Source organism: Erpetoichthys calabaricus, chromosome 17, assembly GCF_900747795.2.
Source record: "Erpetoichthys calabaricus chromosome 17, fErpCal1.3, whole genome shotgun sequence".
Classification (NCBI taxonomy): domain Eukaryota; kingdom Metazoa; phylum Chordata; class Cladistia; order Polypteriformes; family Polypteridae; genus Erpetoichthys; species Erpetoichthys calabaricus.
In genome coordinates, this window is record NC_041410.2 from 35,700,239 (window position 1) to 35,722,736 (window position 22,498).

Here is a 22,498-nt window from a genome sequence, read left to right on the forward strand (position 1 = left end):
GCCTTTTCCATCTGTCTTGTGTTAGGACGTTGCAGTATTTTTAAAATTTATTTTAATGCTTATTCCTGTTTTATTCACTTGTTTTGTTTATTTATCTTTACTTGATTATTTAGCTACTCTCCCCAGAGAGCGTCCAAGGTCAGCCATTTTGATTCCCGAAGAGCAGCAGAGAATTTCCAGTTGCAGGAGAGCCACAGGGATCATGCCTTTCACCACTAGCAATCTTTCTAAGAGTGTGTCCATTAGCAACATAACAGCGTAAGTGTAATATATGTATAAATTATTCTGTCATTGCCTCAGACTAAAAAAAAAATGTTTTCCCAGTTTTATGAAGTTGTTAGTACCATTGCTTTGGAATAATAATACTTGATGTGTTGAAAATCATAAATTAGTGGTGCAATTCCATGCAATAATGAGGAGGAATATGGTAAGACCTATCTGAACATTTTACTCTAGAAAGTCCATCATTTAGGGCATCTCATAGCTGTGTTACAGTGGACCACTCAAACCTAGTAGAGTTCATTTCACATAGTAAGTAGGTCATAAGAACCAAAGTGAAGAGGGACTTCTTCGTTTTTTATTTAAATGGTACAGTGAATACAGCCTCGCAAACAGATCTCAGTAGAAAGTTCCATAAGATGAGGAATATACTGTTAACCTAAAAATAGCCATTGTCAAAAGGTCAGCATTGCTTCACAGGCTTAGAGCAGGTAAACAGGGCAGACAGGTTTTCTGGTGTGTTTATATTGACAGTGATTCTACACCTGATGGTACTGGTGGAGGTATAATTTAATCACCAAGACTGATCCACAGTGGCAGATTGTTGAGTCACCTCATAACTCTAGAGTCCTGGGTAGAATTTCTATGTGACTTCTAAGCTGGCCCAGCGTGATATTAGAGTGTGTATGTGCATGAGTGCGCTGCATCTAGGGTGGGCTCACCTTGCATCAGTTGATACCCCACAATTAAGATCCCTTAACACTAAAGAAGTGTGAGATAAGGAATGTGAATGCATACATTAGGAAAATGTAAAAAACTACATCCAGGTGTTTGTATGCCTCAGTGAGCAATGTTGGCTTGGTTTAAGGGAATGGAAGCTAATATGTCAAACCACTGAGACACTGCCTAGAAAATGTTGTCCTTCAAAACTCTCTGTGCAGATAAATAAAGATATCTCCACAATTCCAAACAGTAATGAATTTAAAGGAGCTACAGAGTTCAGGAGTAAATGTGCATCACTTAACAATTCCAATAGGTCTATAGAACACTAACTACCCCATATAGGAGGGTGGCACAAAAGAAGTCATCACTCAGAAGTAAACTTTTGAAAGCACATCTACATCTTGCCAAAAAGCATGAGAATAATACAGATGTGATGTGGGAAAGCATTTTGTGGTCAGATGAGATTGGCATAGAGATTCATACAGATGAAAAAAAACTGCCCATAACTTCTGAAACACCATACTGTACCTACAGGCTACAAGGCCAAGTTAACCTTGGAGTGATCTAAGGACAAAATAATTCATTATCTACAATAACCCCGTTAAACCCGAACTTTAATCCATTTTAAAATCTGTGCTATTACCTTAAAGTGAATTTTCCTGAACAGTGTGCAAAGCTTACCCCAAAAAAGACTGAACGCTATAATTGCTTGAAAGGCTGTCTCTAAAAATGGTCAAGTGTAAGAATGGAACACTCGGGCAAAAAAATATATTCTCTTCCTCACCCACCACTTAGATTTTTTTTCCCATAAAATAATGCCACATGAATAAAAACTAATTTTGACTTGTATGGCTTTAAAACAAAATTTTCACTAAAACTAACATTTCACTGTAGGCTTTGGTATTGAGTAAACTGTGAATATTGGTCAAGGCACTGAACACTTCTGAAACATACTGTCACAACAACAACATTTATTTAAATAGCACATTTTAGGTCCCTAATTTTTATAATGGCAAAAGTCAAGAGTCTGATGCTATTATCAGATGGCCTAGGAGGAGAGGGAAGGGAAAGCTCTAGCAGTTGGGATGCTGGAGAACACAAACTTCTAGAGCAGGGTTATTCCTTTACAAAATTAGTTGGGCCAGATTATCAAATCATGAAATTTAGCTCTGCCAAACATTTTCAGTGGCAGGTAAGCAGCAGGTATGACAAATTTTAAACCTACACAAATGAATGTATTAAAAGGCAAATAATGTTCATTCATTGTTTCCCTTTTACATTTTGGTCACATCTGACACAGTCACATCAAAAAGCGCATAAAACAATAAAAAAAAGCTATAACTGAGCAGAATCTGAGGTAGTAGCAATACTTTTTTTTTCCACTTTTGAAATAAAAAAAAAAAACACATTTTGGTCATATCTGACCTAGGAACATCACAAAGTGCATAAAAACAAAATAGTGTACAGTATTAGCAATAACATTTGTTTACCTTTTGAAATAAAATATTTTGGTCATATAATAATAATACTACTTATAACACTATGCACTCCATGCAGGACTTGAACCCATGATCTTTTTATTGTGATAATTATTTCTATTTTCTTATTATTAGGAATAGTATTTAGAGTAGGAGATATAAAAACATTCTTTAAAGCTTATTTTGTGTTTTTAAATAAAAGCAGTAGTAGTCTTAAAGATCACATATTTTGTTCCCACAGATAAGGTATAACATTCTGGAAATATTGATGGATTTTGATGTACTGTACTGTTGTTACCTGAATGTATCACTGTTCAGGTTTTAACTTGCACATTTATTAGGAATGGTGCAATCAAATCAAATGTAATTAAATTGTTCATTTATGCATAATTGTTTTTGCTTACGGCTATCCTGAATAATAATTAAGAGCTAATGCATTAGGTTGAGATTGTGTTAGATGAACTGGGGTTATTTTAAAAAGTCGTTTATGTGAGTATTCTAGTGATCCATACAAACTGCCTGATGGATCTGTTATCCACAGGAATGAAAGCTTGCTATGAATTATTGATATGGCCCAAGAGGTCTGTAAAATTATAATGTAGGTAATAGTTGCAATACATTAAACTACTAATTTACCACAAATAGGTTTAATTCTAGACGAATAGATTTTCGACAAATTACATTTTGAAGTGTGCAATGCATTCTTATTTTATGCTTTTTTGTAAATTATTTACCATCTCAATGAAATATGTAATTTTAATGCAAGTTCTAATTGTGATTTCTATAATTCTGTAACTGAGTTTAAAAAAACAAGGTAATTTTAAGATGTCCTTTGAGAATGTTTTGGGTAACAGTAAATGCAAAAAAAAAAAAAAAAAGATATGTCTGTAGTTTAAGATCACACATCTGCAAACTGAGTGACTGTATATGCCTTACGGTAGAGGTGGGCGGTATGACCAAAATTCTATATCACAGTATTTTTCTAAATTCTGCCGGTTTCACGGTATTAGACGGTATTTTTTTCCCCATGCATGAGTGGATGTTAACCACATTTTCCACTGCAATTACTGCAGTAGACTGGCTAAGAATAACCTATTAGACTGTTATGAGAATTGTACATCGTACAAAAAGACATTTTAATGTGCACACAAGTATTAATCCAGGTTTGCATGGCCCCATAAAGTGATAGTTTTCAAGGGGGTGGCACTAAAGAGAAGGAATCATATTGCATGACAGATGCAGTCAAAATATAGAACCTTTTAATTGAACAAATTTTGCAAAAGCTTAAACTATGATTTTGACAACATATTTTCAACCATCCAAAGAGGCATTTAGACTTAGTAAAATATCCAGAGGTGTTTGTCAAAAGTTGGATTGCACTGAACACGTCTTAGAAAAGTAATAAATAGTAAATATTTTTTGTAAACCAACTACACTTTCTGTTAATGTTAACAATCTCTGTCCACTGACACGTTAAAGTGACTTTTTAAACAATTGAAGAGCTGAGTTGCAAAATCAGCTAATTACAGGAAACAACTTTTTGTGAAAAGGAGAAAAATAATTTTTAAGTATTTGAAATGATATTTTTAAAATTCTTTTTGCAGAATGTTGGTTTTTACATTACTGAAGGTCAATTGCTTGACATCTCAGAAATCCGAATATTTTACATTTTTGTAAAAAATAGGAAAAAAACGTACTTAGGTTTTGACGCTAAATCAATGCTATTCCATAACCCTATAAGTAGAAACTTTCATGCAAAGTGCTCTGGATCTTGAAATATTTTTATTATATAACAAATGAAATACAGAGCTTTTAGTCTCTAAACTATTTAGCTAAAAAGTAATGCTAAAAGTCATGAATTCCCGATGCACCGATGCAAATAATATGAATCATCGTCCAAACATTTTAGGGTTTGGCTAACATGCAACCGTGGAGAGGTGTGGAGAATCAGAACCCTTATCCAAACTCCAATAAATTGTGACTACAATGAATCAGCCTAGATGATCAGCTCAGGTGATCAGCTCCCCAGCGAAGCTGAGCAAATCAAATAATGCATAACTATCACTAGCCAACCCTAATCCTAATCTCTAACCCTAAACCCGATATCTAGAGGTTCGGACAACGGCTAGCTAGTGGTAGTTATATAAAATCACCTCAGCTTAGCCGACTCATTATACCCATAAAAGCATCCGCATATTCGTAGTTTACTAATATTCAAAATTATTAAGAATATGTTTTGAAATATCTTGCATAGTATTCAACAGTGGTCACTCACTTTGCTGGCTTTTTCTTTCGTGGAGCCTTTGGCTTTGTAATGCACATCTGGACCAGAATAAAAGCATCTTGGCTCCACTTCCCTTGATTTTTGTAAAAGTCGTTGTGAAACTTTTCAACATCGGCCGGAGTGAGCTGGCCAATGTCGGATCTCGTTCCACGATGCCTACCAACACCTGCATGATTGCAAGAAATCTTTGGCGTCTTTTCAGTGCCGCTATATTGTTTCTTCTTTTCTACGTTTCTTTTCCAATTCTCAGGATGTCTGCTTCGTTTCCTGGGATTTTTTGATTTAGAAATTGGCTCAACAAACTCCATATTTATGTCCGCCATTTTTTTGTCACACGATGAATGCGCCGAGATGATTGGCTGGTGTACTTAGCAGCTTTTGGAACTAAGCTGGTTACGTATTTAACAGGTTTTGGAACTCACATCAAAAATTTTAGCACTATATTTTGGTACTTAGCAGGTTTTGAAGCCCACTTCAATACCAAGCACATAGCCCACCCTTTGATGAGTCACAACCATGCTTCACCTAAAGTTCGGCAAAAAATGTACTTAGCAGGTTTTGGAACTCACCTCTTCAATTTTACCATCATTAAACTGCATAATATTTAAACTAATAAATAATAACAATAAAATAAATAATAGTAGTATTACTTCAAGGCTTCAAGCCCAGGTGCATTACACAGTATTCACCAAATTAAAATAAAATAAAACAAGTGCAACTTGGTGATGACATCTTACCAACTGTACCATCATTTAGGCAAACTGCATTAATATGGACCTTGCTTCAAGCTAAGCTATATACATAAATAATAAAAATTGCAACTTGCATTTATAATGCTGTTTGTGGTATAGCCCTATGGAAGTGCATTAGGGCCACTGTGAAGAAAAAAAAATATGGACACGGAAGAAAAAAAACAAACTATATGTCGAGAATAAATTCGACATGTTGACTATGTCAAGATTAAAGTCGACATTTCCACTTTATTGTCATAGTTTAGTTTACAACATTCTACTTTAATTATAAAATAAACTTCATCCTAACATCAATGTTTAATTTACTAGATTTTCTCAAACCCCGTCACAAGTTAATGCAGCACATCAAATACTTTGTGTTAAGTGTTCCCCGACCCAGTCGTTAATCACTGCACTTCTTAAACTGACTTCCTCCGCACTAAGAGCAGGCGCCTGCAGCAATCACCACACAGATAAACGTCTTTGTGAAATTAAAACTAGTTATTAACTTAGCCGACGGAGTGTTCAGAACTTTAAAAATATCTTCGTTATACATGTTTAATTATGCCATCCATTCAGAGTTGCGCCCATCTCTGAATGAGTCGCCACCACATCGCAGGATCAATACAAGCAAAACATACACTAGCAAGTACAAAAACAAGTACAACTTGGCTTGCAGTATTATCCAGTAGTATAGAAACAGTATTTACACATCTGACCTTTTAAAACTAAAGCATCTCCAGGCGACAGACATGACTGTTTTTTTTCGGCTCTCTGTCCATTTTCACCGCACGGTATTCCTATGCTACTGCCCACTATTTGGTGGTGTAGCAGTGAAAAAGAGCCCTAGTGCAACAAATCTGTGTTTAGCGGTGTAGCGGTGAAAAAGGTCCCCACTTGAACAGTTTCCCGCTGCGCCACGTTCCGAACGTCGTTTAGGCAATTTAAACCGGTGTTGCGGTATAAGAAAAATCCATATCATAAAAAACGGTTTTCGGTATGAACCAGTATACTGCCCAGCACTACCTTACGGTTTTCCCAGTTAGAGCGGATTACATTTTTCTTGAAAAAAAGTAATTTATTTATTTTTGTGCTAGCCAGCAAATAAGAAGTCCACTAAAGATGAGTTTAGTTACTGCTGAAAAGTAGCATCAAGTTACACGCTCTGTTAGTTTAAAGAGTGGCCAGTTTAGTCTCGGTGTCAGGCTCTAGGGTGAAGTATTACCTGTACAGCTAGAATCACAGAAACCAGAATTCTAAGCCATAAATTCTGCTGTACATGACCTGAGCTTTACTGATTTAGCAACGCTTGGCATGCTGATTTGGTCATGTGAAATTGCACGTCTGAGATCAATATTACAGGAAATTTAAGATAACAAAGTTTGAACTTATTTGAGGTATGACTTTGACTGGCTATATCTCCCTAAATATAAGTTGCACAGAAATGGTTCCGTATTGTTTTAAAGCTCTTTTCCAACTCCCTTAATATTGATCCAAGACATGTGCAATTTCAGTTCCATGGGTTACTCATATGACCAAAATCAGCACGCCAAGTTTCATTAAAATCTGTGATGAAGAGGTCCAAAGTATGATGTTATGATATGGAATTACCAAAGTACAAGCTTAAAGTTTTACATAGATTTCCAGCTATAATGCAAAGAAATGATTAAACCTTATATATGAGAAAAATTAGATTGAACACAGTAAAACAGACTAGATTTATATCTGGTTAATATAGCATCACAGTACTGTGATTCCATTAACATTATGGCCACTAAACCTGTACTCTGTGAAGAGTGCTATACAGAGAGAAGCCAATAAAGAAAATGTCACTTGATTGCAGAATATCAGGTCTGTAACCCTTAGGGTGGGCAGCAGTCTGTAGGCCTGTCACTATATGTTAAAGGACGATAGCTCCACCTAATTAAATGCTATGTCTGGCCTACAACATTGCTTCTGTTGGCGGAGTTCTGAGGTGATGCTCCAGCTCTCAGTTCAGAGAAGAAAAAATGGACAACAGGTAAATTAAGTTTTGTGATTACTGACACCTGAAGATCCCAGTTGTTGAAATTCTTTTGTTTTCTTCAGCAGGGCACTTGAGGACATGCCATTGAAGAGGTACCTTTCACAGTCAACAGATTCTCTCAACAAAACTAATAAAGCTAACATGTCCACAGAGTCTCTCGTGGATGAAGGTAACAGCAAAATTGTTAAGATACATGTATAAGTATTGCAATGTATTTTATATAAGACATTAACATTGATTCAGAGGTTCTTAGTCCATTTAGGTTATTTCTAAAGGCATTGCATATGTGGATACTTTGTTGTACTGCAAAATATTTCAGTCTTTAAAAGCTCAATCTTGGAAGTAATATAGTATATACAGTACATGAATTTGGCTCCAGGGATTTATTTGCAATCTTCATCAGGCACTGTCATTTAACTTGTTTTTTTTTTTTGTTTTTTTTTACCAGTACAGTTAAGTTTTCTGTAAATATCTTGCCAAATCGAGATTTCAAAAAGTCAAAACCCACTCATTCTGACATCAGGTGTTGTGAAGTGTTTCGTTTTGATGAATGGCCAGGCAGGCAAAGAGAATTTACAAGAGAGATAAATATCTGCGTGGCCCAATGAAGGGCAGACTAATGTGCACCAGCAGTGATGACCACATTGTTGTGCTTGTGCAGTAAGCCACCAGTGGGGACAGAAAATCTGGCAAGTCTCACAGGGGCCCCAGAAGAACAGTGGGGATAGCGAGTGAGTTCATATTGGGGTGCAGCTATACAGCGTATCCCAAGACATTACAGATGTATACCCCTTAGCCTATTTGGTAGCATGTGCTGCCACCTAAGTGAAAGGAGCTGGACTGTTTAATTTTTATTTATTTTTTATTTATGTTCTGTTTTTCTTTGGGAAAGGCTGCAAAGAAACATATTAAGAGACAATGCCTTTTAAGACTTGCAGAATGTTTAGTGATGTAGGCCCACTCCTTATCCTGAAAGTGATCTTGGGAGACTGTTTAAAGACACGTCAGGCCACCAGTCACTCAGAAAAGTTTATTGGTGGGAGAGAAACAGCAACCATGTAAGAGAATGTCTTTAGTGATTCTATGAATACCTGACTGCTTATCTCATGCCACTGCCAACCTTGTAGACAGGTTTCAAGACACATATGAAGGCCCGGGGAGGCAAACAGGTTTTGTTTATTCTTCAGAAACATCCCACCCTTTTTGCTTACTTTGTGAATAAAACGAGTTACTATTGTGGGTTTTTTTTTTTTATTATTATTATTCTGTGTTTGGAGAGTTGCAATGAAGGCCATTTCAAAGTTTCAAACCCAGCACAAGACATGCGATTATTTTTTTTTTTAAATTAGATGGTAATGCTGTGTATTAAGCAAATTGTATGCACTACAGGATCATAGAGCAGAGACTACTATATTGCCAGATGTGACCTTGCCTAAACTTGACTTGCAACTCAAATCTCAGTGAACCTCTTTACACCTCATCTAGACATTTATTGAGGGCTTCCCTGTCCCATAAAGGGGGCCTTTATCAACAACTGTTGTTTTACTAGTGAGCTTCTAGTGCTCAGTTAGCCTTCTACAACCTCTCCCTTGCTCTGGTGTCTTATTGTTCCCATTTTTCTACACTCGCTCTTGAGGAAACTGTTTTTAACTCTTAGTCTAATTAAGCATGCTGTTTCTATGTTTTGGGTCAGTACAATACTTAAACTAAGTATGTTTGTATTTTATTTTTTTTGTTTAGAACGTATCAACCATTTATGTATGTTACATGAGTAAAATAGTGTTTTTTGCCTTTGAAAATGGTCATTATCCTCATAATGTTAGTGCTGCACTGTACACCTTCTGTAATACATAAACTACTGGGTTTTAAACATTATTGTTGGATAATATCTTTTTTTTTTATTCTTTTCAAAATGACAAGTTGGAATGTTTGTAGTTAAAATCTTAGAATTCAGTTTGAGATGTTACTATGAATGTATTTACACATTACCAGAATAAACACTAGCTTAAGTGAAAATCATCAGGAAAACGTAGGCCAGTATGGCCACTCACTCCCTGCTGAAATTTATCAGTACCCTACATGTTATTTGTGACCTGTATGTTGTATGCAAAAATTAGTAACACAATAATTGGTCTGCCTTACCAGGAGCTGAGATGGACTGTCACCTCATGGGGGAATTTGAAGTTGAGGCCAAGGAGCTCGAGGCAGACTCATGGAGTTTGACAGTTGATAAAAAGCTGCTTAAACAACTCAAAAAAGATGTGATTAAACGACAGGATGTTATTTATGGTATGGTTAATTTTTCTTTTACATTTCCTTTTCTTTTTTTGGCTGGTATACATTTATTAACAGTTTAAAAATAATCTTGTTAGTACATTTTGCCACTTTAGATATAAATACTTTTAAGATCCCCATCTCCTCTTTTATTAGCTTTACCAGGCACTGTTCCTGAAGTCTCAGTAAGTTGTAAGACGTCTACTGTAGGCTTTCAAAGAATACAGAAGCTGAAGGGATGATTTGCAGTAGATATGATGATTCTAGATAGCTTTAAATTTATGAACCATTGAGAAAAAACCTTTTGGATATTCACTGGCATGCTGTTTTTAAAGTTGGATACTATTTTTTTATTTGTAGAATAATTTTTCCTTATTAAACTTAGTGTGATGGCAAATGTAAAAAACACTTGCTTCTTATAAATGTTAGGTGTTTCTCCTGTGCAAAGTGGCAAATGTCAAACATATGTAATGGCAAACGTTAAGTGTCAATGGCAAATATCTATCTCATGCAAAATTCCCACTTATTTGTCAAATATCCAGCTTAAATAGTAAATGTCTCACAAATAAGATATCAAGGCACTCCTATGTCAAATATGTCTTGTAGCTTATTTGGCAAATGCCATAATAGCAAAATGGCTAACTCTGTGCCACACATGTCCTATATAAAATACAAATATAAGGTCCACATGTTAAATATGGTACCTTAATCTTGCATGTTAAATGTCATGTCTAATTGTTAAGTCAGTGCTAAAAGACAAAAATATGTTTGTCAGAAAGTCAAAATGTAAACTGCACATTGTGGCAGGAGGCTAGAGGGCAGACCAGCCGGGACGCCTGGAAGGAAGTCTATACATCCCCCCGACCACGAGGGGGCAACCTCCCTGGATAAAGAGGGGACCACGGGGACAGAGCAAGGAGGCTCAATCCCACTGGGGCCCGCGGCCGCCGCCAGGGGGCACCCCGAGCTTCATGGATCCTTGGAGATCTGCACTTCTGCCACACCTGGGAAGGTGGAGGAAGGACCTTCCAGGGACGCCCGGGGTGCTTCCGGGTGCTCATGCGGCACTTTCTGCCACACCAGGAAGTGCCGCAGGAAACTCATCAACAAGCACCTGGAGTAAATCCGGGTGACAAAAAAAGGGGCCACCTTCCTACAGTCGAGGAGCTGGAGTAGGATGAAGCTCCAAGAGGAAAGGAAGGGCAGCCCACGGACATTTGAAAGGCCCGAGGAAGGGTGTTGTGGAGTTGGCAGCATTGTGTGTGTGCAGGATTTGGACTTTGGGGACAAATTGTAATAAACGTGTGCGTTTTTTAGAACTGCCGGTGTCGGTCTGTGTCCGTGCTGAAGGTCTCACAACATGTAAAACTTTTAAGTTTTGAGACATATTAGTTGGCACCCGTTTTTTCATCCAGTAGTATTCTGCTCTCAGAACATTATTTGCTTAGAAATGTAGACAGATATTTAAATTGCTTTTTTAATCAACATAAGAGCAGTCCTGGAGTTCTGAATGACACCACATTGGGGCTGATTTTACTGTAACTGTTCCAGCTTTAGCTTTGCCATATAGGCAGGATACTGAGATATGGACTGGGTATTTGCCATGCCAGCTGAATATCTAATATTTAAGATTGATATTTGCTATGTAAATGACATATTTACCCTGCAGTATGTAAGTTTTCCTTTTATACTGAACATTTGCCATATCAGTATGACATTTTCCACACATGTGTAATAGTTGCCATTTACACAAATTTGAATATAAAAGTAAAAACACCTTTACATTTGGTGACTTCTGAATGAGAACAATGGCATTTCTAAAAAGAGTGTGTGTGTGCCTGCTGTGGGTTGATTTGACACACCAAAGTTTGACTAAATTGCACAACTTCATGTTACAGACTTTTAGCAACTAACTTGTTGATACTTACCTTGAGTAGCAGTAAATACAAAAAAAAAAAAACACAAAATAAAAACCAAACTGAATACTAGTTCTCACTCCCATTATTTTTTGTATGTCTACATGGTGCTCACTTTAGTGCAATGAAAATGATTGTGGTAGGCAGAAATCGTAAAGTGAGTACTTTTCTGATGATTATCATGAAGGCCACACAAAAGAATGTGCAGCAGATGTTCATTTTTTCTTTTTTTTTTTTTCTTCAAATTACAACTCATCTTTACTGGTCATTGTCAATATGGGATATCCTTTACAGTAATCCCTCCTCCATCGCGGGGGTTGAGTTCCAGACCCCCCCGCAAAAGGTGAAAATCCGCGAAGTAGAAACCATATGTTTATATAGTTATTTTTATATTGTCATGCTTGAGTCACAGATTTGCACAGAAACACAGGAGGTTGTAGAGAGACAGGAACGTTATTCAAACAATGCAAACAAACATTTGTCTCTTTTTCAAAAGTTTAAACTGTGCTCCATGACAAGACAGAGATGACAGTTCCATCTCACAATTAAAAGAATGCAAACATATCTTCCTCTTCAAAGGAGTGCGCATCAGGAGCAGAGAATGTCAGAAAGGGAAAGCAAACAAATCAATAGGGCTGTTTGGCTTTTAAGTATGCGAAGCACCGCAGCACAAAGCTGTTGAAGGCGGCAGCTCACACCCCCTTAGTCAGGAGCAGAGAGAGAGAGAGAGAAAAACAATCAAAAATCAATACGTGCCCTTTGAGCTTTTAAGTATGCGAAGCACCGTGCAGCATGTCGCTTCACGAAGCAGCTGCACAGAAGGTAGCAACGTGAAGATAATCTTTCAGCATTTTTAGACGAGCGTCCGTATCGTCTAGGTGTGCAAACAGCCCCCCTGCTCAATCCCCCTACGTCAGGATCAGAGAAAGTCAGCGCAAGAGAGAGAGAGAAAAGTAAGTTGGGTAGCTTCTCAGCCATCTGCCAATAGCGTCCCTTGTATGAAATCAACTGGGCAAACCAACTGAGGAAGCATGTTCCAGAAATTAAAAGACCCATTGTCCTCAGAAATCCGCGAACCAGCAAAAAATCTGTGATATATATTTAAATATGCTTACATATAAAATCCGCGATAAGAGTGAAGCCGCGAAAGGTGAAGCGCGATATAGCGAGGGATTACTGTATTTGATATCGGCAGCAACCTTTAAAACCTCCTTTTCTAACCACTTGAGAGCTGTTCCTTAGGGTGGATGTCACTATATGTGCTCAGCCTGCACAAATCCCAACAAAGCCCAGTGGAACAGAAAACCTATTATGAACCTGAAGGATGAGCATTGAAGGGTCCATCCAGAACACACTGACCGAGCACAGTGGCAGCCAATTGAGCACACCTGACCTGAGCCACAGAGGGCAAGTGACCCGAGGATCAATCAAGCAAAATGAAACTTTTTTGAAATGTTTACACATCCTGTCTATGCAATTTAAGGGAGACCTTTTTTATTTGTTGTGCTTTGTTTTGATGTTAAACTATTGCCTTTGCAATGTATATGTTGTAACAATTTGAGCCAGGTACTCTAATCCATGGTAAAACGTTTAAGTAGTTTTTTCTTATGAGTGGTGTCTGATTTTAACACAAGTGTGTTGTGTAAGATTCAAGCTGTGTGTGTTTCTTTAATCTTGTGTTCTTGGTAAAAGTCAAAGTTACTTATTATTGTGTTAGATGCAGAAGGAACTTACTTTAGTTTGAGTGAATGTTTGTCCCTTGCCAATTAATTTCTTTCAGAACTTATTCAGACTGAAATGCATCATGTGCGAACACTGAAAATAATGTCGGACGTTTACAGCAAGGGATTACTGAAAGAGGCACTTTTAGACTCTCGGACGGTGGAGAAGATGTTCCCCGTGTTAGAGGATCTCTTAGAAATCCATACTCAGTTTTTCAGCTGCATTCTAGAAAGAAAACGTGAGGCGCAAAAGCAGATGAAGAATGAAGTGAAAGAAGGAGGATTTGTCATTTACAGAATCGGTGACATACTTGTTGATCAGGTGAGAAAATAGCCTTCTGTTTTGATTGTGCACTGCTTGAAATGTGAAAATTTTGTTTCAAAGTAACTTAAGTTGCCCACCCCTTTTCATGGTGAAACATATACAGCTTCATTCAGAATCTGTGCTCCTTTTGTTTTATTACTGGTTGTTCTGCATCTTACAGTTGCTCCACTGTGCACTTCAAACATTGTGTATTTCTCATTTTAAGTAACTGAAATGTGCTATACTTGTGGGTCTCTCTTCTTAAAAAATTACAAATTTACTTTTCAGAAAATCAACACATCTTATAAAGTTATGTTTCTGTCTAAGTAAGCCTAATTTTTAATTTGTTTTATGTGAGATTGAAAAAAAAAAAACCTCATAATAATATAGCTTTAATTTTTATTTATCTTACGTTTTCTATGCTGTATTTTCCCATTAGTTTTCAGAAGCAAAATCAGAGCGCATGAAGAAGATATATGGTAAATTCTGTGGCCGTCACAATGAAGCAGTGAATTACTACAAAGAACTAAATGCCAAAGAGAAGGCCTTTCAGACGTTCATTCAGGCAAGTCATTTATTGAAAATATGTTTTTGTATGGGAAGGACTGAAGGATGAACCCTAATATCTTTGCAAATGCTTTAACATCACACTTTTTTAGTATCTTTTCAATTTTTAGTATAATAAAAATGGATCTTTGTCATTGAGTCAAGGATCAGAAAATTTATATCTTCAAAGCATTTTCAAAACTTTTTGTTAATACTTTTAAGTTTTATATTTTAGGTGTCACTCAAGCAACTCATTAATGATTATTTTAGTAGTTTGTTTGACCTGTCTTAGAGTGGATTTTAAAAAAAAAAATTGTTATCATAAAAGAACAAGCTTTCTGTTTATTTAGTTTAGTGCTATAAATGGCAAAAAATGATATCCTATAAAATACTTTTAATTTAAAGCATGAGATGGTATTAAGTGTACTTGTACTGCCTTTTAATTAACAGCTTTAGCTGTCTGTTTTATGTGTATGTTGGCTTTTTTTCTTGAATTTCAGAAAAAAATGAGCAGTGCTGTAGTCCGGAGGCTGGGTATTCCTGAATGTATATTATTAGTAACCCAGAGAATAACAAAATACCCTGTAATTCTGCAACGAATACTTCAGTACACCAAAGGTAATGCCCTTAAACTTCTTCAGATTGGTCTTTCCACATTTCACGTTACATAAACTGCATTGTCAGGTGGGTGAACAGCTATCCTTGATATTTGACTCAAAGTGATTACATATAAAGTCAAAATTGATGCAATTTTTATTTGAATATTGGAATGTTCCAAGTGTTGATGTATACCGAAGACCATACCAATTCAGATTTGGACAGAGACTGTTCTGAATAGTCTTTGATGTCTCATATACATGAACCACATCACCTGGTTCCATGAACTGTTGCTAATGACTGGAATCTAATGTACAGCCCTAGGAAAGTATCTTGTAATGTATGTTTTATGTTTTAGGGGACCCTGTATTAAAACAGTGTAATGTTACATTTGTTCATTTTTAGTTATTTTATTATTTATGTTCAGTCACTCTCGTCCTGGAGAGGGCTGTGCTAACAAATTGCCAAGTTAGACAGATCAAGTCATCCTATCTCTACCAATATTCTCAGTGATACCCAGATACTCCTCATCAGGCCAATCAAGAGAAACGCCAAGAAGAATATGTGTTCTGTTTCTGTCTATAAATATAAGGTTAACACTTACACTGACAATAATACAGCAAAAAGTGTAAAGCTTTGTAAAGTCTGTTGATGCCAAATGATGTGCTTTAAATAACAGACTGATTCTTAACATTTAATCCATTTACAGTATATTTTTGCTTCTGTGAAACCAACTGTTCATTACTACCACCAATTTTTAAAACACAGGAGAGATGTGTCCATGCTGCCTGTGTGTACCTCAAATAGACAGATGTGGTCTAAACATGTGGTTTTGGGTCTCTTTACTGATTTCCTCTTGTTACCGCTGGCTGACAAACAAAATGCATACATAACCCTGAAAAAATTCACAATCTAAGCCTCTGTCATCAAAATATATTTGTCAAGTCAAGAATAATAGGGTGTTGGGGACTGTGCAGGGTTGCTGGGGGTTATTAGCTTCAGTTTGTTTTGACCCCAAAATAACAGAAGACAGATGAGTGATTATAGATAGTGAGACATATCATGGAGCCTTTATTTATTGAAATATACCTGAAATATAACAAATCATGCTGAAAAAGCCTGCATTTCAGCAGATGTAGCAACTTGTGTTCTAAAAGGAAGATTTGTTAAAACAGTGCATTTGCACAACTGAACTGTCAGATCAAATTGCAGTATCTTAATACACTTAAACAAATGACATAAAACAGCTGTGCTTAATCTCAGTCTTGGGAATCCCATGATGCTCCAGGTTTTTTTTTTTCCCTAATCAGTGAATCAAGTTACCTGTAATGGATGTCATTTAATCAGCTGCTCTTCAAAATGCAGAAGTGTGATTTTTACTTTTATAAGACACTAGCTGTACCCCGTGGCTGCACCCACATAGTAATGAAACAGGACAAACTTTAAAAATCATTAGACATTGGCACTATATCTGTGTTCAGATGTGACGGGAGAACACTCCCCGCCTGGGGAGAAAAGCACATGGCTGTGATATCTCTGGCAATCAGCAGCTACCCTCTAAAATACATGGAGCTCTGATCTCTCTCTCTCTCAAAAACGTCAAACGTTACTCCTTAACAATCTGTAGATGATAATGTCTGTTGAGCAAACAGGTATCACTAGCTAAGTGGAGGCAAGGTGCACTCCAACAAATGGCGAGACATAGACCAACTCGAACAGAGGCTGGCGAGTGAATGAGGAAGGGCCCACAGCCACTTTCTTGGATTTTGCATAAATATAAATACATCGGTACCGCAAGCGAACTATGGTACTTAGCACGATGAGAGAAGTCACAAAATCAGCTGGAAAGTTAAATCAAATTATAGAAAACAACCAGATCTAAATCCGTTAAGTAATTCTCTCTTGAAAAGCAGACAGACTTACTGACAGAACGCGCTTGGACCACAACAGTTTTAAAACTGTTTCTTAGCTCTTGGACTACGAAATCTTTAAAGCCGTTTCTTAGCGAGCACCTATGGGCCAAGGGTAACCTACATTCCAAATTTCAAGTCCAAGTCCTCATGGTTCGGGAGATTTTGTGATGAGTTATTGGTATTATATATATATATATATATATAGATAGATATATATAGATATATATAGATGTAGATATAGATAGATTTACAAATAGTTCTATGTTTACTATAATTCTTAACTGTCTACTGTTTTGTTGTTTTCCATTTATTTGCCTTTTTCTGTATAATTTGCTCCCCTGCTTGAATCCTAATATTGACAGTTAACAGCAATAGCAGCAGACATCCAAGCAAAAGACAATTAAAACTGAAACACTGCAGCCACTTCAGTGTCAGACTAACTATGGCACTCATTAGTAAATAATGGATTAAATAACCAGAGCACCTGCAAAAGCAGAAATGAAGATGATGAAAATCTAAAACAAAAAACAAAACACTAAATTATCTATCCACTTGTAACATAATACATTTTTGGTACATTTTAATGGTAACTGGACTGGAAAATAAAAACCTGTGTAATTAGTGAATGGAAATTGGTTGGAACAAAACCCTGTAGCCTCAGGGGGTCCCCAAAGGGCTGACTTGGAGAACCGTTGAAAAAAGTACAAGGATAAATGTCACAAGGTGGCAAAATATAAAGCTGTACATCTCTGAAAATAAGCATACCACCTTCAGACAGACTTGGAGGCAGATTTACTCTGTGGGGACCAATCCAGCTGTTACTTGGAAAACAAAAAAGTGATTTTTATGGGTGCGTCCTCACCATTCATGTCTTTGTGCAAATCAGATCAGTGAGAAATGAAACCTGCTATTTGTTAACTAAACTCCCTTAAGGAGCTACTTATTTCATTTACTTCTATTTGGTGTAGTGTAATATTAACTCAATTTTATACCTTGCTAATAATAATAATAATAAATCAACCCTGGGCACTGTTATAGGTTCAAAGTGTCTGTTTCCTTTGCCTTAAATTCTGAAATATCTGTTGAACTCGCCCTTAGATTTTTAAAGTAAAAGACCTTTTTTGTGACTTTGCAGAGAATGAGGAAGATCACAAAGACCTCACACAGGCACTCATTTTAGTAAAAGATGTTATTGCAGCGGTGGACAGCAAAGTAAATGAATATGAAAAGAAAAAGAGACTTCTGGAGATTTACAATCGTACTGAAAACAAGTCCATCATGAGAATGAAGAGTGGTCAAATGTTTGCTAGAGAAGATCTCAGACGTAAGAAACTTTTACATGATGGGCAGCTCCAGCTGAAGAGCTTGACAGGAAGAATGAAAGGTATGGCTGAATAAAAACTTCCTGGAATCGTCCTAGTTTCTTTTAGCAGTTTTCCAATTGTATAGTTAAAAATGTTTGCTTTTTTAGTTAGTAAATGTGCTCAGCTGATGTGTCTCCATTTAATTGCACACACTTCAAATAACTGACTGCGACTCCAAATGGTTTTTCATCTTTCAGATGTCTTAGCGCTCCTGTTCACAGATGTTTTTGTCTTTCTTCAAGAAAAAGACCAGAAATACGTGTTTGCATCTCTTGTAAGTACCTGCAGTATGTGTGTCAAACAAATGTAGAATGAATTGATTACTCTTGGGTGTTGATTCTAAGTAAATCAGTAATAAGTAAATGCTCAGTTCAGTCAGGGTTTTATAGTGGTCTCTGCATTAATGTTCATCGTGGGGCGTGCTTGTCTTCAGACAGGAGTTCCGAGGGAGGATGATAGTCCATACCCTTAGTCTGCATCACAGGTGTCAGTCACATTTGGATCCAGAGGGGTGAAGTGGCTGCAGGCATCTGCTTCACTTGATGCTGCTAATAGATCCTATGACTTTTGTGTATTTAAATGATTTTGTTGTCAAGATTTAGAAAACTTGATTGTTTCCAACCGACAAACAATAATGAAAGGAACAGCAAGCCAACAAACCAGTAGCTGGTTAAGAATAAGTAGTAACGGTTAATGGTTGGCTAGCAGAAATAGAACGGGTCTACTCAGAAAACCCTGCTGAAATGTAGTGCCTTTCAAAAGTATTCAGTCACTTAATCATCCAACGTAACACGTTTGTTTTATGTAATCCAATAAATTGCAAAACATTGTTGTAATGTTTTTCAAAAAACCAAAAAGGGTCTGTTTTCAGAAGTATTCTGTCCCCACACTTTGAACAATTTGTAGAGTGAGCAATCCTGTGCCGTCCTAGCGGCTGTAAGTTCTCGGAGTTAAGTTTGTACCGTGCCAGCGTCCAGGAAAATTTTGGCCCAGATCTTCCAGGATAATTTGCTGCAGGTTGTTCAGGTTAGTCTGGTGATGCTTGTGCCCCACAACTTTCAGGTAGTGTCACAGACTCTTAGTGATGGGATTGAGATCAGTGTTTTGATTGGGCCATCGTTGGGCATTAACTTTTTTATCGCTCTGTGCTATAAATCTCTGAACATTGGTTAAAAATGCTCTATTTTGGTCTAATCTGGCCTCAATCTCACAACTGGTTCTCTCACAGATGTTCTGCCAAGCTCTTAATTTGTTTTCACCTTGGTTCTATTTAAAATGATAACATCTTCACACATTCAGGCCGGTATTACTTGAGAGTCTTTAATACAGTTGGCTAGTGCCACTTATTCAGTGCTTTTTGTAGTAAAAGAGTTTTGTGGAATATTTTTTAACTAGGCTCTCACAGCTTCCAATGGAACCAATAAGTGCCCACAGCGACATCCAAATACTTGGATTGTTGTTTTGCACTCTTTCCTAACTTGTGTGTGTCTACTTTTTATTTCTACCTTCTTTATGATGCTCTTTAGTCTTCAGAATCACAATATGAATAACAGTCTCTTAATGATGGAGTTTAAAATAACTGCCACATTTTCTGGATTTAAAGATTCACTGGTGAAGGCCAGTTTTTCATTTGTGTAACAAAGCAATGTTGTACTAAAAAAATAGCCTAGCCTAATTGCAAGGCTTTAAAATAAAAATATCCCAAAAAGTAAAACTTTACTGTAGGATTTGTTGTTCAATATAATTAAAGAACTGGTCAAGGGTCTGAATAGTTTTAAAAGGGCCCTGTCTATGGTTAGGTACACTCCTAGCAAACCAACTGGGTAATGAAATGACTGTCCAGTCATACCTTGTTATTTTTGCAATGGCACACTTTACATCTCGTTCAGATTATTCTTCCTCTGAAGACATGTGAGGCACAGTCTAGAGAGAGACTTCCTCTTTAACAATATGATGTTACATTACAGGATCAGCGTTCAACTGTAATCTCATTACAAAAACTCATTGTCCGGGAAGTGGCGAACGAGGAGAAAGGGCTATTTTTAATCACTGCTGGCATTCAAAACCCAGAGATGGTGGAGGTCCATGCAAGCTCCAAGGAGGAACGCAATAATTGGATTCAGCTAATTACTGACGCTATGCAGTCCACGTAAGTTCCATTAATAGACAGGCTCTTTATTAGTCTAAAACACTTTAACCACTTATACCTTTATTTTATAGCTTTAAGGTGTGTTCTGTTGTGATAAGTGCACATTAGATTTTGTATGTCACTGTTTTCTGGATAGCATAAGTGTTAAAAAAACAAACAGGCTGTGCTGAACTGAAGTTACACCTTTTGTACAATTACCAAAAAGCTTGTTCTATACAGTTTAATTTAAAGTATCACAAACTCTGACTGTATCCTTTCTGAAAGTAGCTTTTGTGATTACTTCATTATTGATCACAAGAAGGTTTAATTACCAGCATGTCTTAACATTTCCATTTAATTGTTTACAAAAAGATTGTGATTAAAAAAAAAAAAAAAAAAAAATCAAATCATTAGCAGTTCACTTTTGAGTTCGGCTTTTGTATATTAAAACTGTTTTGACAAGAACAGGGCTTTGAGCCCCTTGGAGAAGGCAGAACACTGATTCAGTAATATATCTGATAGAAAAGGACAATATAGCTGAAACATGACACAGAATGAGTTTAATATTTAAAAAAGGTAAACACCCAAAAGGTAAGACAACACTAAGAAATAAAAACATGCGTAAAGCATCAGTGTCTTTTTTTTTTTTTCCCCCAAGAGATCATAAGCATTGTTTAAGTTTTTAATTTATCTATATAGTCCCACAAGGTACAAGTTTCATTTTTAATTATCCATACAGTCTTTTGAGGCATGATTTACTAGAATTCAGAAGGCCAACTGAAAAATATTGTGCTTCTTCCGTTATGACTGAATGCTCCCCCCGACACACTAATTAATGACTTTGCTCCAAAGAACTTTTTGAATGCCAATGTCTGCTTTAATTCTGTGTCATTCTTTCTCATTGTGAACAGAAAACAGCAGTTAGTAGGATTGCTCTGTGCTGTATTATCTGTTTTGACATTACTACTGTACAGAACATCATTAAAATGTTCTGTTTGTCACTGCAGTGCTGTGCCATACTTCTAATACAGTAATCCCTCACCTATCACGGGGGTTACGTTCCAGAGCCCCCCGCGATAGGTGAAAATCCGCGAAGTAGCAACCTATATTTATTTTATTATTTATACATATTTTAAGGCTTTATAAACCCTTCCCACACTCTTATAAACCTTTCTCACTCTCCTGTTAACCTTTCCCACGCTCTTATAAACACTTCCTATGCTCTTAAACACTTTCTACATTCTTAAACACCGCAGACCAACACTGCACGCAGCGATCAGACGTCAATGTGTCTGCACTCGCTTTGTGAAGGGGGGCAGCTGAACTCACGCTGAGCAGAAATGGACTTTGTGCTGCTTCTGCCAAAATGCCTGCTTGTCGCTCTGCGCGTTCGGAAGGAGGAGTGTGTGTGTGTGTGGGTGTGTGAGAGCTGAACGCACCTTCGCTCAAACCCCCCCTCCCCGGAAGCGCATTGTCAAGGGGGTGGGGAGCTGAATGAACGCTAAGGAGAAGTGGACTTTGTGCTGGCTTTGTGCTGCTTGTCGCTCTGCGTGTCAATAATTTAAAAGCCTGTACATCACCAATTTTCCTGTCTCACTGTCTTGTCTTGCGTGAAGTTAAAATGTTTTATAATAGTGAGATGTTACTCATATCCTTAGCCCGACATCCACATATCATATGTGTTAACAAAGTGTGTTTTATAAGTTTACATGTGTTTAAAGTATGTGGGATGGGTATTTTAAGGCTTAAACTATAAAAATGTTTATTTATATGGTCTTTCTATATCGCGGATTTTCTCCTGTTGCTGATGGGTCTGGAACATAACTTCCGCGATAGGCGGGCAATCACTTGTATTTAAAAACCCGCGAAGTCGTGAATCCGCGAAAAGTGAACAGCGAAATAGCGAGGGATTACTGTAACACATATGTGATTGATAATGTGCAGTTCTGAAGTGAATGTACCTGTACTGTGAGAGCTGATGACAAATTTGACTACAATAAAATACCATCAACACTGCACCCCCCTCACAACATCTCAGTTCCTGTCCATTTGTCCAATCATTCTCAGTCAACCTCAACAGCACTCAGAGTTATGAAAAAGTAACATCTTTGTAAGCCATCAAGATGTCTGCCTACTAATTATTAAACATTTTTTGATGTTGACCCACTGCTGCCTTCCACTAATGCACAGGATAAGCACATCACTCCCCCCCAACTAGCTTGAAAACATTGGGAGGATATTCCCCAATTTTAAGAGCTCGGCTTTCCCTACAGA

The 22,498-nt window shown here is 37.1% G+C and overlaps 1 protein-coding gene across 6 annotated transcripts in view; it reads left to right on the forward strand.

Moving 5' to 3' along the window:
- The window catches only part of akap13 (A-kinase anchoring protein 13), a 335,986-nt gene that overhangs the window by 301,974 nt on the left and 11,514 nt on the right, over positions 1-22,498 (forward strand). For 5 of the 6 annotated variants that reach the window (XM_051920829.1, XM_051920831.1, XM_051920834.1 and 2 more), the window contains 9 exons: positions 114-258; positions 7,524-7,630; positions 9,607-9,750; positions 13,432-13,694; positions 14,116-14,241; positions 14,723-14,840; positions 17,868-18,116; positions 18,294-18,370; positions 20,064-20,245. In XM_051920829.1, the coding sequence (XP_051776789.1) occupies positions 114-258; positions 7,524-7,630; positions 9,607-9,750; positions 13,432-13,694; positions 14,116-14,241; positions 14,723-14,840; positions 17,868-18,116; positions 18,294-18,370; positions 20,064-20,245 (1,411 nt within the window). The remainder of the gene's footprint in view (positions 1-113; positions 259-7,523; positions 7,631-9,606; positions 9,751-13,431; positions 13,695-14,115; positions 14,242-14,722; positions 14,841-17,867; positions 18,117-18,293; positions 18,371-20,063; positions 20,246-22,498) is intronic. The other variant, XM_051920830.1, reaches the window with a different exon arrangement.